The sequence below is a fragment of the Eschrichtius robustus genome, chromosome 17, assembly GCF_028021215.1.
Source record: "Eschrichtius robustus isolate mEscRob2 chromosome 17, mEscRob2.pri, whole genome shotgun sequence".
Taxonomy (NCBI): domain Eukaryota; kingdom Metazoa; phylum Chordata; class Mammalia; order Artiodactyla; family Eschrichtiidae; genus Eschrichtius; species Eschrichtius robustus.
Genome location: NC_090840.1, coordinates 57,185,729 through 57,204,552, shown reverse-complemented (window position 1 = coordinate 57,204,552; position 18,824 = coordinate 57,185,729). Strand labels below are relative to the sequence as shown.

The 18,824-nt window shown below is 38.0% G+C and overlaps 1 protein-coding gene across 3 annotated transcripts in view; it reads left to right on the top strand.

Annotated features, from left to right (window-relative positions):
• Positions 1-18,824, top strand: part of RSPO2 (R-spondin 2) — a 163,974-nt gene that overhangs the window by 103,613 nt on the left and 41,537 nt on the right. For 2 of the 3 annotated variants that reach the window (XM_068525805.1, XM_068525804.1), the window contains one exon: positions 346-534. In XM_068525805.1, the coding sequence (XP_068381906.1) occupies positions 346-534 (189 nt within the window). The remainder of the gene's footprint in view (positions 1-345; positions 535-18,824) is intronic. The other variant, XM_068525806.1, reaches the window with a different exon arrangement.

The window sequence follows — 18,824 nt, the reverse complement described above, 5'->3', positions numbered from 1 at the left end:
GGTATGAAAAGAGTATCTTTTACCGTAGGTTTTAGCTGTTGAACCTTTTAAAGATTATATATTTCAGTGTCTTTACAATGGACCGGTAGCATCCCTTCAAAACATGAACTAAGACAAATAGTAGTAATTTTTAAATTACTTATGTGGCAGTTATTTACTTTTATCTATAACTCCATAATTCAAAGAGTTAAAGTTCCTGAAACGTGTATACAGGTCTTGTGGCCTGTACAACTTAATTTTTGGTATCTGAAGGTGGGGGAGTTGGAGAAACACTGCTATATAAATTTGGTGATGGTGGAGAAACGTATACCAAATTGTCACCTGTGTTTGTTTTCTCTCTATTAGAAGGATGTGAGGTTGGCCATTGGAGTGAATGGGGAACTTGTAGCAGAAATAATCGCACATGTGGATTTAAGTGGGGTCTGGAAACCAGAACACGGCAAATTGTTAAAAAGCCAGCAAAAGACACGATACCATGTCCAACGATCGCTGAATCCAGGAGATGTAAGATGGCCATGAGGCATTGTCCAGGAGGTGAGTTTCAGATAATCCCTATTGTGGGCTGTGTGGTTTCTGAATTCTCCTCCTGTCTAATCACCCTCGCTCCCAAAAAAGTATTTATCCATGAGGGAAACCTGATAATAACATTGGTGAGAATATTCCACATTATACTTCCTTAGAGACGAATGCTTAAATTGTGAAGAATGTGAAGTGAATATTTAATTTCATGGTACCTTGAAAATAATTTAGAAGACTACATTACAAATGAGCTTTTAAAATGAGATTTCTAAAAGTGTGTGTGTGTGTGTGTGTGTGTGTGTTGGTTTTTTACTTTTTCTTTATTTTTTGTTATCGTACCATAAAAGCCAGTTCTTATGAAATCAGGCCTTTGCTCTAAGAGAAGTAGCCAACTTTCAGTTGAGAAGAGTTTAGATTAGAAAGGTTTATGGAATCTGTAAAATCATCTGTATCATTACTAGTTGAAGATGACAACTTAAAATAAACTTGCCCAAACACTGGGAAGAATAAACATTGTCTTAATGTTACCACAATTAGCCGGTTCTCTTTGTTTTGATAATAATTTGTGGAAAACAGCTACTGGTATGTGTATGTTTATTTGTGTCTTTGTAGTAATTGTGCTGATTTGCAGTAATTATTCTGTAATAACAGGATTAGGCCCACTTACAAATTAGGAGAAGTGTACATAGCTCAGGTGCTGGCTGGAGCCGAGTCAGTATGTTGAAGTGCAGTTCTTAGCGCTGATGCTGTGCTTCTGAAAGCATAATCTCTTGTTACTATTTATTTTATCACTAGCGGATGCCGCATCGCCGAAGATGAAGTTAGGATTTTTCTAGTGCACAAAGTAGGAAAGCAAAAAAGAAAGTTGTGTTTAGGAAATTGCCCTATGAAACAGTCAAAACTTTTGTTTGCTTTCATTCTTGCTGTTGGGGCATAGCTTTTCAGCTTCGTGGCTATAGCCCAGAGAGGGAATATATATCTGCTTAGAATGGATTTATATCCATATTATGCTGCCTCATAGAGAATGTCTATGATCCATGGAGGAAGACAAAACTTAAGACTGAAAGACTCCAGTCGGCCTTTGAGAACTATTAGATCCAGATTCAGAAGCTACTATTAGGAAGGCAGCTTTTCCTCTTGAATTAGTTTTGCTTTTCTTTGCTGAGTCTTTGAAACAAAGTTTTTTGGGGTCTGCTTTTCACTAACAAGGATGGTTTTGTTCAGTTAAACTGGGTATTTTTCAGTCAAAATATAAGAAAATATTTTCTTACAAAACTAATAAGCCACTTCTTGGATAGCTGAGAGCATTTAACCTGCAACCTTGTACCTAAAAACAAACCTGATGTATTCAGGTATTGGAAATAAAGACTTTCTTTGTTGTATATTGTTTATATAACTACCCCCCCCCCCCCATTCCTCTTCCAGCAACGTGGTCCCCCAATTGTGGTTTACGTTAATAGCAAAAATTAACCTGAAAACACTCCTATAACAAACATGCTTATGTGTAACGAGAGCCAGCACGTTCCCCTCCCCTCTGAAACTATTTTGACTTAGCCCCAGTCTTGCTTGAGAATTTTGTAGGTAACAGCTAAATTTGTAACCTGTAATGTTTATTGCATTTTTATTTTTTATGCTTCAAGCAACAGTGCATTGTCTTAATAGATATAACTTGACACTGTCAGCAATTAAAATTATGTCAAAACAAATGTTTATGTATCATCTGTTAATATTCTCTTTTTTACAAGTGAACCAGCAATGAACTCTTATTTAATTTACATTTAGGTTTCACCAAATATTATTTATTAGGATAGACATTAGGAGAGACCAGCTATTGCTCTAATCCCCGTATCTACATATTCAGTTTAATAAATTTAATTTTTAAGTAAACTTTAAAGTTAGTCGGTTTAAAAAATTATATTGGAATTTGTTTTATGTTTTAAAAAAGGGAACTAACAGAGGATTGTTGATAGAAATGGAAAATGACTCTGCAATAAAATAACTTCTATTTACAAATGTAGGAAATGAAAACTAGAAAGTTAATTTTGGAAATTGAGCACCAATTGATAAAAATTGGCATAACTTCCAGTGGAGTATCCCACCTTGCCTAAGGTGAGAGAGGAAAAAGTTCCTTTCTTCAATAGGTCACGGGGATTAATGGAAGAATAGAGAAGAAAACCACTTTATCCCATTTTACATCTTGACTTGATTTCAGTGATCTGCTTTGACAAACCATGCAAAAATGTAAGTCGTAATCAGGTTGGGAATACAGGCATTTTTCTGATCTTTTCAACATATGTATGGATTTTTCTCCTGTTGGAGCCAATCTTAACCTGATTGCACACAAACACAGCCTTAGCCTCCTTCACACTGGAGCATGGGCACATTAAAATCAGCTGCTTTTCATTACTGGAAGCCGTAAGTTAGAGGTCAGCGAAATGGAGTAGTCCTAAGTATATAAGGTATTACACTGAAAACTATTAGAAATGAGACAATAAATGGCTATAAGATTTAAAAACAACAGTGTAATGGTTTTGCCTATTTTTCCTTAATTATTGTACGCTTATTTGCTTTTAAACAGTGAAAGAATATTTGGAAATGTCTTAAGTCATGGATTGATGTATGACTTGAAGTTACTGTTCATTTCCAAACTTTTCTTGATTAGTTATCTTTTCTTTCATTTCTGATGACATAATCTGTGGAGTACCTTGGGCTTTTCTGACTCTCACTCTTCAGAATTCCGGTCTGGTGATCAGGAGATCTGGGTCTCTGCACCACGTCAACTCATTAATTCTATGACCCTTGGCAAGTCACTTAACCTCTCTTGGCCTCTATTTCCTCATTTTAAATTGAGGGTATTGGGGTAGGCAATCTCTAAGATCCAGTCCAGTCCTAAAATCCAATGACTCTACGACTAATTGCCAAAAGATATGGGTAGGTTTTGTGGTTGTCATGTGAAGGGTGAGGAAGAGAATTGTAAGCCCAGGAGCATTGTTTTACGACCAAGAACTGACCACTTTTCCAGTAGCTGTACTGTGCATTTGCCAAGCCTTTTACATCTGGCAGCTTTCATCCTCTTCCTTCCTCCTCCTTCCTTTTCACAGACAGTGAACCCTCAAAGACTAAGCAAGACTCTTGTAAAGTCTGCATATGACCTATGGTTTAGCTCCCAAGATAGCAGGAGGACGGAGACAGAAAGAGGAGGGGATCGTAAAGGACGATGGGAAAGAGGGAAAGACTGACAATGAGTTAGAGGAAAAACAATTGAACAATGAGTGTAGGAAACAAGGGCAAAAAGAACAGACTGCTAAAAATGAAGACTGTACTCACAGCAGATGTAACTGTCTTCACTCCCCTCCTTCCCACCCTGAGGACACTAATAGAATTCATCCCGTTGGGACCAAGTTATTCTATTAATATATAACCTGCAGCTTTATTATTACTTAAAAAAAATTTTTTTTTTGGCCACACCACGCGGCTTGCAGGATCTTAGTTCCGAGACCAGGGATTGAACCTGTGCCCTTTCAGCAGTGAAAGTGCGGAGTCCCTACCGCTGGACTACCAGGGAATTCCCTAACTTGCAGCTTTAAATGGAAGGACTTTCAAGTCTGGACTATGTTGTACATTAGGCAATATATTAATAGAAAAATATAAACATGCTATGATCAAATGTAAATGACAAATGGAAGAACAAAATCATGGTTGCTGAGGTACAAAGTTGGAAAATGTTCACGTACAGGGAGCGGGGGTTGGTGGGAATGTCATTTGGAGGTGACAGTAGTCCTTCACAGGATTGGCCAACACCACCTCAACCTGAAATATTCTGTCCCATATGTAAAGTCCCATGAGAACTAATTTTAATTTATTCATCAGGTGTTTATTGAGCAGTGCTGTGTACCAATCATTGGTCTAGGCATGATATTGCTCAAAGTTCTTACAGTGTTTTTTCTAGTGGGATCATGGCAATAAAAAAGTGGATGAGTGCATAATTTCATGTGGAGATGGGAGCTTTGTGAAGAAAAATAAAGCAGGGTAAGGAGCTGGTGAAAGATTGGATTGGGAGTGTATTATGTAGGGTGTTCAGGGAAATTGAGGGAGTGACATTTGATCAGAGATCTGAATGAAGGAGATCTTTTGAAGACCTAAGGGAACGTTTTTTTAGCGCTTGACTCAATGGCTCTGTTTTATGAACATCATTGATTCTTCCATTACATACTAGGAAAGAGGAAGGAGCTGAGATCCAGGAGGCTCTGCCTGGTCCATGGAGATGTAGCAACTTATTAATGGTAAAGCCAAGAGTAGGACCAACGTCCTGCCCAGGAAACTCAAGTTTTCCTGTACCTTTTCCTTGTTCCTTATCATAAAATTCAAGGATAAAAGCTATGGTTGTCCAACATCGAAGTAGCTGACTTTAAATGATCTCTCCCTCCACCCCAATGCATCATTTTACTTTGTTTTACAAATATTTTTTTAAAAACATGACACTGCAATCACCACCCCCTCTCAACGTCCTTCCACTTGAAATAGCTGGTGAAACATACCCCAAAGGTCATTTCATAAATGCCAAAGTGTTGAGCCCACTGGCTTTGTTTTGATTCAGCCATTCCTACTAGGCCATCTTCTTCTGTAATTTTAGTATCTTTGGTCCTCAATTTGTTGGGGGAAAAAAAATGTGATTTCAAGATTATTCTTTCCATCCGCAGTCTTTCATAGTGGCCCTCCCCCTGAGGCTGTCTTGGTGGAGCCACACCCAGCACTCCTCTCTGCCCCCTTGCTCCCTGGCTGCCCAGGAGCCTTGGGGCTCTGAGCCCCTCCCTCACATTTAGTAGCTCCGTGTCTGGAATGCCCTTTCTCTTTCTGACCCATCTAAGCAATCAGACTGCTAAAGTACTTTAGGTGATGCTTTGACAGATGGTCAGATAGCTTTCTGTCTCTTTTGCTCGTGGCTGCCTCAGCTCACAATACTGCAGGTGTTAGTAATAATATGGTGCAATTCTTTAAGCCCTCGTTGTATTTTCGTAGTATTTTCTCAGGATTGTACTACAATTTAAATATAAAAACTGCCCCTACCTACGATTTCAACTTGAAAACAACTCACTCCTCTTATGTGACATTACTTGACCAGCATCTACTATTTTTTTTTAAGTGGCTTTTAACTTGGTAGGATACAAAAGAAAATACTATTTAGCAACTTAGAACCAGAATCTCTGCAAGCATCTACTTTTCAAAAGGCAATAGTAATAAGACCTCTCCAATTTTTGTTTTCTGTATGTAAACTGACAGCAACATGTGGATTAGGTATTAGATACTATAACTAAAGATGGTTGTAGATTGTGATGGATTAAACCAAGAGCAGGAAATAAGCACATTTGCAGTAGGATAGGGTCAAGAAAATATGCTTTAGACATATGTTCTTTATTTCTCTACATTTTGTTTACATTTGAGTTGCAATTTATGTGGTCTGTTTTATACATGCCAACCTCAAGAGTAGTTTGGAAGAGAGAGGATGAGAGAAAAACCTCTTTTCTTTTGAAACTTTCAGAGTTGTCAGGAATGTAGATATTGAAATTTTTATATGAATAAGAGAGCATCTAAAAAAGGGGAATTCTTGTTGCCTCTTTGCTATGCTAAATATTTTGTTTCCTTTAAAATCAGTGATTTGTGTTAGTCACTATAAATTAAGCAAATTGTACTATTTCCCAGGTACTCTGGACACACGGCAGCGAATGGTAATGTTTATTTTATAGTGATTATAAACTGGGACAGTCATTCATAAGCAGCCACATCTTAAATGTAAATGTGTGATTATCATATAAAACTGAGGTTTAACAAAGATCCACCTGCTCCCAAACATTTCTCTCAGTAGCTAAAGTATCTGAAATTCCTGCCTCATCTTTCTTAACAATGAGCCTTTAGGCAGTGTCTTGCGATGTATCCCCTCCCTTGTGACCCCGCCCCCAACTACTTTTTTTAATTTTTTTACTTTTTTCTGGGAAAGTGGGTAGGGGATAACTATGGACACCTGGTGGTGGTGGTGTTTTTTGTTTTTGTTTGTTTTTGTTTTTTGGTTTTTTTTTTTAGCAATGATTTCTTTCAGATTTTCTGATTCTCACATTTCAGAGGGTAAGGGTCTGAGGAAATGGAGGAGCAGAAAAGTGGGCCCCGATGTGCTGTGCATGGGAGCTCATGGAAAGTCCAGAGAGGGCAAGATGAAGTACAACCTTGGACTTAGACATAGAAATCCAAGGGTGTGCCAAGCACCCATCACATGGAGGCTGAGGGAGGGCATATAAGACAACCTGTTCTCCCAGTTGCATTTTGAGCCTGTCCTGGTGCCAGCCTTGCTTGTTGGAGGGGCCAGGGAGTGAGTGAGCAAACCCACACCTTTGTGCCAGTCTCTACAGCTTCCCATCTGGAATCTCTACTTAGCCCCACTTAAATTATAGTCTGGAGCAACATGTACTAGTCACTTTTATGGGTACTTGTAAAAAGGATTTCTCAACTACATATGCCACCGAAGGCCTGACAGTCTATGTGTAACCGGGCAAGGACAGGAAAATTCCAAAGGAGCGTTTCTTTTATGAATTCTACCCAGCAGTAAGCTACTCTGATCTTAATGTAAAATATATAAAACAATTTTTACAACACTCTAAAATAAAAACAACTTTAATAGGACACACATGGTGTCAGTGGTAGATTTTTTTTTTTCCCCCCTCTTACAGGGGACTTTTTTTTCCTTATGAGATAAGACAGTCTCAAGTATAAACCCCTAATGATTTCTTGGAACAACTTATTTTCCTCATCAGACACCTCTCTGGGATCTTTAAACGGTGTTGATAAAAAGAGCGCAGGCTGTTTGCTCATTGAGATTTCCTGTAAATACTTCTCCAGCTACTGGATTGACCTAGAGTTGGACTTGTGGATATCCTCCAGGATTAGGAGGCAGAAAGAAAACATTTTCGTGGAAATAATGACAGAGTTCTACTCAAATCCCAGAGCGATTCATGTTGTCATCATACAGAAGTGGTTAAGACGACAAAATTACTTTGTGCAGCACAGAGGGGCAAAAGGTTCAGGTAGCAAACTTTATTACAATTTAAACTAAAAATGTAAGGGCAGTAGATTTTGCTTTACAATTGACTCTTTATATAATACTTGGGCCTAATATTCTGTGTGTCAGCATTATTTTCTTGTATTTGAGGACTTTGGAAATGAGGAGTAAAATACTTGAACTTGCATAGTCAAGAGACATTTAATAATTGGTATTATACCCTTATAGACTGCCCATTACTCAAACGATTTAATGATAACTTAATGTAAAAAGTATTTGATAGCATGCTAAAACAAGACAAAGCAAAACAAATTTTAAAAGATCAGAACTAGGAAAAACTTAGAATAGGAGCTCAGGATTGACAAGGAAAATAGACCATATGAGTATGTGTTGGTTGAAATAATTGGGCCAAAAATTTGGCCTTGGGTTTCCTACCAGGCAAAGGGAAAACATGGATATGATTCTACCTTAATTTAAAGTAAATGATTACTTATAAAATACAGTATCAATTTAATAACAGCTTTTGGAGAGAAAATCACCATGTATATACACACAGCACATATATACACATACACGTACACAAACATGAATAGATACACATGCACACATACATGTATGTATATATGGATGTATACCTACGTATATACATATACACACATATATACATGGCACACACATTTATATGAATACTTCCATTTCAGACACATTAAAGTGTGCGCAAGCTGTGGGGCCTACATCGTAGAATTAAGGAAATTAATAATTCTCATAGTAAAGGGAATATTCTAGTTCCATAGGGAGATAAACACTAAACAAATTTCTCAAATGGAGAGTCACTTCCAGAGCAATGAGTAGTATGGTGGACAGTGTCTTCAACAACATCTGTACCACAAACATCTGCACTACCTTCTGCGTTTCTAGAAGGTAGAAGGCAGCTTGGCAGTGTTTATTCCTCAATGAAAGCTGAAGGTATAATAGTGAAATGTGAGTTATAGAGGAACAGGCATCATGGAATCAGGACTTTTTGGCTTACCAGTTATATTTGAATGCAGTCATCCACTAGGTTCTTTCAGTGAATATTGAATCCGTTTAGAACTTCATGGTATCTAGAGAATCTAGAAAATGTGCATTTGTATGGAGGGTCAGTTACCCTTTGAGCTTGTCAGTAGCCAGGTGTCTTTTCTACCTAGTAAGATGTTCTTAAGTAAGATCAGAAGTTGCATATTTAGATGGAGAGTTATTTCTGGTGATTATTTCCCACCTTGCACTAACATTTTAAATAACCTTTTGTGATTTTTGTTTTTTTCTCTAAGGCTGGACTTCAGTTATTTTAACCTGTAAAGGCTATTTGATATGAGAGAACCATGTGGATTTTGAGTAAATGCTTACTGAGTTGAATTGACTTTATTAAAATATTTTACAAGGTGCCTTCTAATTCCTCTTTCGAATCTACTTCCCCAATATAATTCAGGTATTAAGTGATGGAGCTGAGCTTCGAATGCAATCTATGATTTTTCCATGGCCACATCTACAGGTTCAGCAAATCAATTATTTAAATCAGGTTTTAAAGAAATGGGCCAATTGGCAGTGGGGAGTGATAGAAACAAAAGTTTATAGTCTAGTTAGGGATGAAGAAAATGCACGTTACAAAATAACGAAAGAAGCAAAATTGAGTTTGTAAATGTAAGTATCATTTTAGGCCCTGAAATGATATGAGAAGTATCCTGTTTTAGCTGTTGTGGCTAGGGGATGCTTCCTGAAGAGCAAAACATGTTAGGAGAGGTGGGTGGAAAACACCTTAAAAAAAGGAGATGATTTGAGACAGAACCTTTTGGGGAAAAGATGTAGACGCCAAAGAGTACCTCTTGTGTCCAAGGGAGGATAAGCCCAAGAGCCTGGCCGGAACTCAGACTTTGAGAATGGCAGTCACAGCAGCTCACGGCAAAAATGTAAGTTGAAAACTGAGTGTGTGAAGCACCTCTATGGAAAGGACAGGATTTTGAATTTTACCTTGAACACAGTGGGGCATGGAAGTATTTTAGTGGAACGCTGATTGAAGGTGGGAGTGACTGAGGGGTGTGTCGGTAAGATGTATGGAAGAAGGTAACTTGCATGTCCCCGATTTGGAGCAGAGCGTTAAGCAGAGACTGAGTTTGGGAGAATTACCAGAGAACACTTCTGGGTTCTGATGTTTATGCATTTTTCTGTAATGCTTGCTTTTCTAAAGAGCGCAAGATTTTGCCTTGACTTTCAGTCCACTGTGACACTTAAATCTTTTTCTGCCAACTTTCTAAGCCAAGCCATTCCCCAGTTTGTATTAGTTCAGTTTATTTTTAAAAATCTAGACACATTTTGCATTCACCCTAACTGAACTATATTTGCTTTCTAACTGCTGCTTCCATTTGCCATTACCAAGACCCTTGGATGTATTATCCCCTATTTTCTAGCTTATGATGTTAACCTTTTAATGGGTTTCCTTTACCAGCCAGCTTGGAATACTCTGACAATTTAAAGTACACAAATTAAATATTATTCAGGTCAAAGATGAAAATGATCCTACAAGACCCAGTCTCGGTTGTATAACCTAAGATGGTTTTATCTAGCGTGTTGTTTACTAGCAGCTGCCTGGAACACTGGGTTGAGAAAGGAGTCTGAGTTAAATGCTGGGTGCAGGAGAAAACGGTATAGTTATCAACTTGTGGTGTTTGTGGTGTGTGGTGGGAAACAATGTCTCATGTATTTGTTCCCCCTAATCCTTTAACCCTCCAAGCCCCCAAGACACACTTGGCTATCTCTGACAAATAGTCATCAAGCTTCTGTTTTATACCTTTAGTGACAGTGAATGAGTGTATATTGGAAAAAACAGTATGAAAAAATAGTGGAAAGAGTTATAAATTTGGTACATACTGGTCTTGGTCACATATTGGTTGAATGGCATTGGTCAGATTACTTGATTTCCCAAAGCTTAGTCATTTATGAAATGGGGATAATAATATGTCACAGGATTATTGTGAGGAGTAAATGAGCATGTATGCAAATAGGTGAATTTTTATTATTCTGCTACATTTTGTTGTAATTCCATCGTGAATTCTGCTATATTTTCCATTCTTCCCATGGCTTACTCTTACCTCTTCATGCTCTCGTTCAGATGTAACTCATCTTCCATTTGGGCCCCAATCCCACAGTTCTGGCTGTTGATGGGCATCTTCCTTAGAGATCCTGCCAGCATGTTAAACCAAGTGTAGCTGAAACATACCTTACTATCCTTTCAAGATCTTATTTTTCTGGGGATGACTATCCTTTCTAAAGGCATCACTAGCCTCCCAGTTACCCAGGACCTCAACCCCACCTTTGAATCTCTTCCTCGCATTCAGACAAATTAGGTCTCAGATCTTTGCTCAACCACCTAAAAAAAGTAGGCAAACTTGAGAAGTTTACTCAATCTCTCTAAGCTTCAGTATCTATATTTGGAAGATAATAACAGATGCCTGCTTCATAGGATTGCTAAGAGGATTAAGAAACGTCATTCATACCTTGCTTTGCACAGAATCAAGGATCAGAAAATGTGGGTTGTTATTATTTTATCTTTTCAAAATAACTGCTCACCCAGTCCTGTTTCTCCACTGTTCATTCATTTTGATTTCTATTGTCTCTACTTGGCTTGAAGCCTTTTTATTCTCTTTACCTAGAAGATTGTAATAGCCTTTGGTAGGCAGAGGGAGTGTAGGTTAATTTGCATTCCAGCTAACAGATGTGTCAACGTATTCAAAGTTAAACTCATTTCAACTCATTTACAGTGTAATCTAGGTGGTAAAATTGAAACAGTAAGTTCTAGAAATGGCTTGGACAGCCATTGAGTATCCTGATTAGCGTAGGGGCTAGGGACAGAGCAAGCCTCAAATATTGAACGGGATGAAGGTTGCAGTATGACTAGGAAAGGTTAATAGTGGCTGAAGAGGTGATGCATTCAGAGTATAGACCTGGAATCACGGGAGGATTTGACTAAGTGAAAATGAGTAGAGGGTGAAGGGAGAAGATCAAATGAGCAAAAACGTGAAAAAATGGGATGTATATATGCTTTCATATATGTAAACATGGAGAATCTACTTGATATAATGTATGTGTCAGGAAGCAAAAGGGGGGAAATTAGGGCAAAAGGAGTAGAAACAGAAGAAGTGAACTCAGCAAATACTTCAAAATTAATAGTTACTAAATTGAGCCTCATGGATTAACCAGTGCCAGAAAAATTTGAGACTGACTGAAGAATTGCCACAGGGAGGAGACAGTTTCTGCTCATTTATGATGATTCATTTGCAAACCTCAAGTTCAGGTATGTAGTTATTCAAGAAGCATGGGTCTAGCATATGGCACATAGTTTATAACAAGTGAACTAGCTACCTACACCATAAGAGAGTAATGAGCCTAAAGCTAGGAATGTGGTTACAGATGTATAACAGATACAGTAATGTGTGTTGCTTCACTGTACCTAAAGACATTTTTGCTATGGGAATTCAATTTCTTAAACCCATATGTATCAGTCATTTAATCTTGAGGAGAGGGTAGGATCCATAAAAGGGAAGAAATCTCTAGATGTAGATCCAAGAGTGGTCAAACTAGTTCTATTCAGGATTTCATGGTGTGTGGCTTGCTTCATGGCTTGTGGGGAGGAGGCCCAGCAGGTAAGGATCTGGCCCCTCACCCTGGCTGAATGAGAGTAGCTTTCCTTTTTTCTTTTTTACGTTTTGGGGTTTCTTTTTCTTTTTCTTTTTAATATTTATTTATTTATCTAGGCTGCGCCAGGTCTTAGTTGCATCATGTTAGCTCTTAGTTGTGGCATGTGGGATCTAGTTCCCTGACCAGGGGTCGAACCCAGGCCCCTGCATTGGGAGTGTGGAGTCTTAGCCACTGTACCACCAGGGAAGTCCCCGTTTTGGGGTTTCCGTATGAGTTTTCCTTTGCGGAAAAAGGAGCATGTCTTTCTCTAAAACAAAACTTTAAGTTGCATTCATTTACATCCCTTCCTTTACATGTCAGAAGCTAAGGTGCAGAGAGGCTGAGTGAATCCCCCATGGTAATGATAGAAGATAAAGGCAAAGCTTGTTTCTTGCTTAGACATCAAACCTAGAGCTTTCTCCCATACAGCCTCTTTATTGTTCAACCTATAGTAATTTCTGGGAATCCTTCAGAGGTACCGCAGCTAGGGTTTTCATGTTCTTGCGTACATATTCTCTGTAGTGATTGGCCCTTTATTTTTGCAGTGTTTTCTCTCCAAATAGTGGTATGAAACTTAGCTCAGACTGATTCAACAATGTATCTACTTTTTATGGTTGACTCTGCAAGATTCTATGATGAACTAATAAAAAACCCCAAATCCTCCCTTTAACTTGTTGACAGTTATTCATTTTGGTATACAAGTTATGTACAGTTAAATATGGTATAAGATGGACAAGCACATGATATGCTCCAAACACAACTTTGTTTCGTCTTGAGCTGCCTCTTTAACATTTTTATTCAGTAGGTATTATCTTCCCTTGTTCCTAGGAGAAAATTCTGGCAGGTCTTACATCTTTTCTGCTCACTTTTTGGTGAAACAGTCCTAGGGTCATTTTGTCATTGATAGTCTTAATTTAGTTATTAGAATGTCTAGTCCAAGATAATAACCAAAAACTAGAAACTTGAATTAGTAATAAGTCTTTGATTATTATCTTGGACTTCTACATAGAAAATGTACAACAGACTTTGGCTGATATGAAGCATCTATTTTCAAAAATATCTACATATAGAAAAATCTACTTTCCAAACTATCTGTTGCTTGAAAATTCTAGAGGAAATAAACCTCTGATGAAATGAAAGGGTGAAAAGTAACTAGTGCTAATCCCTGGAAGATAGATATTGTGTAGACTCCCATTCCTTTCTTCCTCTCTTCTTTTCATCTTATGTCAAAACCTGTAGAAGGAAACCATATGCATGTCTTACATGTGTGCAAAGATTTCTTGTAGTATTCTTGTATTTTCACGTTGAGAGTGGTATTGCTAACTTGAGTAATTTAAAGTAATTTCTGCTTCAAATGTCAAGTGTCTGTAGCATTTCAGATCTTCCTCTATTTGGTATAATTGTCAGCTCTAAGTGCACAGATTGACCTAATACAGTCATCAGATATGCTTTGAATTGAGTTATTTTGCTAACTCCTGTTGCCCTGTTTGAAGCAGTGCACTGTGTTGCTGTTACCAGTTTACTTCTACTTTATCAGAAACATAAGACCTGTATATCCCAAGAACCACTATGTGAAATTTTCCACCAGGTGGATGACATCTGAGCATATCTAGTTGCAAAACTGTAACACTGGTAGTAGCATAATTTGAACCATTCCTTTTATAATAGCTTACATTTATTAAGAACTTAAAGGAGTTCAAACAAGGGAGGTGACCTCTTAAGCACCCATATTTTAAAACTTTTTTAAACTGTACAGCCCTTAAGATGTTCATCTTTTATGCAACTTTAGTACTTGGTAACAAATGATTCCACAATCAGTATTATGCAATGAAAGCACAATGAAAGATGATTGAAAATTCAAAATATGTGGTCATTTATTCTTGTACACACGCATACGTGTGTGTGTGTGTGGCGGGGATGAGAATTAGTGGTTTCAGCGCTGCGTTTAGGGAAGCGTTCAATGTTGTGCTCGGCATTTTGTTTGACAGCTGTCACATTGTTTTCATTGTCTCTCCTTTTGTTTATTCCCCTGCTTCTTAAGCAGCCTGATGAAATCTCATCAGCTAACTGGGATTGAATTTTGATGAGTGCCAAGTTGCTTTGATGAAATCTCGTGTAATTATCTTAAACTCAACTTTATTTGGCTTTAATGTTGGCATTTTCCATACCGAGAAAATTAGTGCATTTGTCTGCTACTGGAGATAGAAGTCCAGTAAAAAACAAAGATAGCTCAAATACAAAAACAAACACAATTGAAGTTCATTTTACACCTTTGTTTCAGAACTAGCTGTCCACTCATTCAGACTTTTAAAAAAATGTTTTAGCATCTGTTCCTTTTAGTAACGATAAAATCAGAATTAGCTATTAGCCAAAACTACTTCACCCATGAACTTAGAGAAATAATTTTGCTGTTGACCAGAAAAAAAGCTTTGGTGTCCCATTATGTGGATTTTCCTAAGGCGGACAAAAGTATTTTAGTATTTTAAATACAAGATGATATTTCATTTTGTCAACCAAGGAAACAATTGAGCTTTTAAATTGTACTTCCTAGTGATATTTTAGGCTACAAAGCCAGTGCTGTAAAGGATTAAAGAATTTTGGAGTCAGGGGCTTCCCTGGTGGTGCAGTGGTTAAGATTCCGCCTGCCAATGCAGGGACACGGATTTGAGCCCTGGTCCAGGAAGATCCCGCATGCCGCGGAACAACTAAGCCCATGTACCACAACTACTGAGCCTGTGCTCTAGAGCCTGTGCTCTGCAACAAGAGAAGCCACCACAGTGAGAAGCCCACGCACCGCAACGAAGAGTAACCCCCGCTCACCACAACTAGAGAAAGCCCATGCACAGCAACGAAGACCCAATGCAGCCAAAAAAAAAAAAAAAAAAAAGAATTTTGGAGTCAAAAGACTCCTAAATTTAAATCTTAATTTCTGATACTCATGATGCAGAGGAAATTAAACTTGCTGAACTCTTATGTGATTAAATTAGGTAATACCATTGTTGTATCTCTTCAGAGATCATTATAATGCCAGAATTTCAAGAGGTGCCAGCTTTAGGTAATGGTGCTGCAAAAGGGTTTTCAGAATGTTCACATAGTCTGAAATAGGACATTTAGCTGTTTGGCCAGTATATTTTCCCGTCTTAACATAGGACGCCAGCAACCTTCTGCTGTCCCCGGGGCTTCTAAATCTAATGTGTGTTGGATGTGGAATTGGAAGATACAGACTGCTTTTATTCAGTAACCATGGACAACCCAGCCACCCTCAAGGGTTCTTGAGGAGACTGGGGCTGCTTTTTGGACACTTGGAAATTATTTTTTACTTATCTCAGCTTTCTGGTTTGAGCTGATTCCCTAAAGTTACTATAGAATTATCTATCTATCTATCTATCTATCTATCTATCTATCTATCTATCTATTTATTTATTTATGGCTGCATTGGGTCTTCGTTGCTGCACGCGGGCTTTCTCTAGTTGCGGTGAGCAGGGGCTACTCTTCGTTGCAGTGCGTGGGCTTCTCATTGCAGTGGCTTCTCCTGTTGCGGAGCATGGGCTCTAGGTGCGTGGGCTTCAGTAGTTGTGGCATGCGGGCTCAGTAGTTGTGGCTCACGGGCTCTAGAGCACAGGCTCAGTAGTTGTGGCACATGGGCTTAGTTGCTCTGCAGCACGTGGGATCTTCGCGGCCCAAGGCTCGAACCCATGTCCCCTGCATTGGTAGGTGGATTCTTAGCCACTGAACCACCAGGGAAGTCCTCCTATAGAATTTTGACCTGCAAAATCTGGCACAGAACATCCCCACCCAAAATGCTTACAGATGGTGGCAGTTTAATTGAAGACAGATAATTGGTGGCAGATAATTGAAGGCAGTTCTATAGCCCTGAAAGAAAGTTATATATCTTACAATACATTTCTTCAAAATCATGTGTTTTTATGCCTTTGCATAACTAATTCAAATATATTTCCTTTTCCATGTTTTTTTCCCTGGGTCAGTTTTCAGTGGGCATAACCTACCCGATTTATTAAACACTAACTATAAAGAGTTCACTTCTTAGTTTTACTACATTGTTTATAGAGTGTTCAATCAAGGACCACTTCAGAGTTACAGCATTACTGGGTTCTGCCAACTGTGAAACCAAGCTGCTTTCAATGTAAAAACAGAATGGTATCAGCAAAATGCCAACTCCTCACTGGTTAAGTTTACTCGTGGTCTGACTGATGCCCATTGTGATGGAAATGAGTATTCATCAGAGTAGTATCTTATGGTGGTGTAAATTTCATTTCATTTAATATTTTAAGTAATCCATGAACTATTTACAAAGGTTATCTTAATGGATTTTACAGATATAGCCCCAAAACACAAAATAAAAAATGGTCTACATTAATTTATGTACAGTGTGCAGAAATTACCTCTACATAAATGACTTCAATGTACTCGTTATAGTGATTTTTTTTTGCACTCACTTATTTGACTCTTGTAGCTCTTATTATCAACATCATAATCTAGACGAAGAATGTGTTGAGGCTTTTGTACACCCAAGTCCTAGACTTTCGTGAAGTTTGATTTAGTGTAAAGCTACCATAGAACATAATCTCTAGATGAAGAATGTAAGAGAGTGAATTGTAACAGCTCTGTTCTCAGCCTCTTTTTTGGATTCTGACTGTGGTCTATGCCACAGCTCCAGATGGGTTGCAAATAGTTATTCTGGAGTCTGGATACAATTGCTGTCTTCTTGGTAAAGGGTTTCCTGATCAATAGACTTGAAAGAAATTAATAAAATACGCATTTTCCTGGTAAGATGCATGGCTTCTCATTATAATAGGTATTCTACAAACCATGAGCTGTGTTGATTCAAGATTTGAAAAGTTTAAAAGCTGCTACAGCTGAAATTAAAGCAAGAACCAAATGCTGAAAGCAGGAACAGGCACCATAGAAAAATGTTGATGCCAATTGCTTGAGGTTCATAAAGGAAGTATATTATACCTTTTATTTAAAAAAAACTTTATCAGAAGGGAGGTGTGATTGGTGTTTTCATCCATGGCTAAAACAGTTCAGTATATTTGATTCTTTTTCATCTATTTGTTAAAATTTTTCAAATTGCTTTTTCTATATAATGACTTTTCTTTCAAAATTGTGCTTATGTTCTTCAGATTTCCAAGTTCTTTTAAAATTTATTTTTATTTTTAAAATTGTGGTAAAAGCAGTACGTATTTAAGGTGTACAAATCCTTTTTTCTTGGATATCCTGGCTCTCCATCACTTGCGAGGCCCAACTTCATGAAGGGGCTTGTTGAGGCAGATCTTAAATGGCTTTGGGCCAAGAGGCCATGAGCAAAACACCTACAGGCACATACTGGGAACTGAAGCATTTCTAAGAGAAACAGACCATCTGACTTTTTAATTAGAAAAATGTCTAAGTCTACACCTCAGTGTCATCTCTTGGGACTTCTAAACCAGAATCTAGGGTATCTTTACTAGTGTTTTTCTTTTATAAAACATGCAATAAAAATGTAGAACCATAGCCAGGGGAGAGATCAGGGGTAAGGGGGTGTGTCTCAAGGGATTGATAACAGGATTAAAACTTTATGGAAATCATTTGCATTTCTGGCTAGCGTCTGTTATAAAACACACATACTTAACTTGGCTGGAGCTGTGAAACCTGGTGTTTTACATTTCAAGTTCTTTTTAGGCAAAATGCAACACTTGATCTTCTCAGCAGAAATGACCACCTCTGTGAAAATTTAAGAACTAGCCCTGAGCTCAGGAAAGAGTAGACCAGCATGAAAGGAAGTCCCCTCATGACAAAGCACTTTCTTTAGCCAGATAAGTGGCAAAAGGCAGGACTCCTTTCAAATTGTTTGGGTGAAATTGAAGACGATATTACAATAGCAAAATCAAAAGGGTCTAGGGGGCTACAAGCAACAACGTTGAGGAAGCTGTGTTCTGCTATGTTGGACTTCTGGGAGGTCAATTTGGATCTGTTGGTATCAGAGATTTCCTTAAAGTTATCTCTGGTTCAAAGATGATATTAAGCAATTGTAGTTTTTTGGGTTTTGTTTGTTTGTTTTAGGAGAGATGCTATTTAGAGAAAAACACTTACCTAAAATAGGCATTTTATTTGTAAAACAGCTGCAGAAAAATCAAGGATTGACTTTTTTTTTTTATTACCAAGTTTGTAGCACACACCGGACTTTGAGATTGTGCATAGCTTTTTTTTCTTATTATGTTAATAGGACGCAGGCAAAATACTTGGCATTTAACTTACTTGGCATTTTTTGTTTCACGTTTCTGTATGGATGAGCTGGTGCTTCATGGGGGTCAGTAACACAAGGAAGAGTACAACAAATTTTGAAATGTTACTTCTTTCAGCATTTCAGGCTGTGCTCTTGCAAATGTTCTCCATTTTGTGTGATTGAACAGCAAAACAGAGGCAAAGGCACAATAGAGACAGCTTTCATGCTAATAATTTAATTAATTTAAATTGCTGTTCTATATAACCGTCCCATAATAACTTTTTAAGCATTGTGCACTTTGGTCTAGTAACTTTCTCGGTA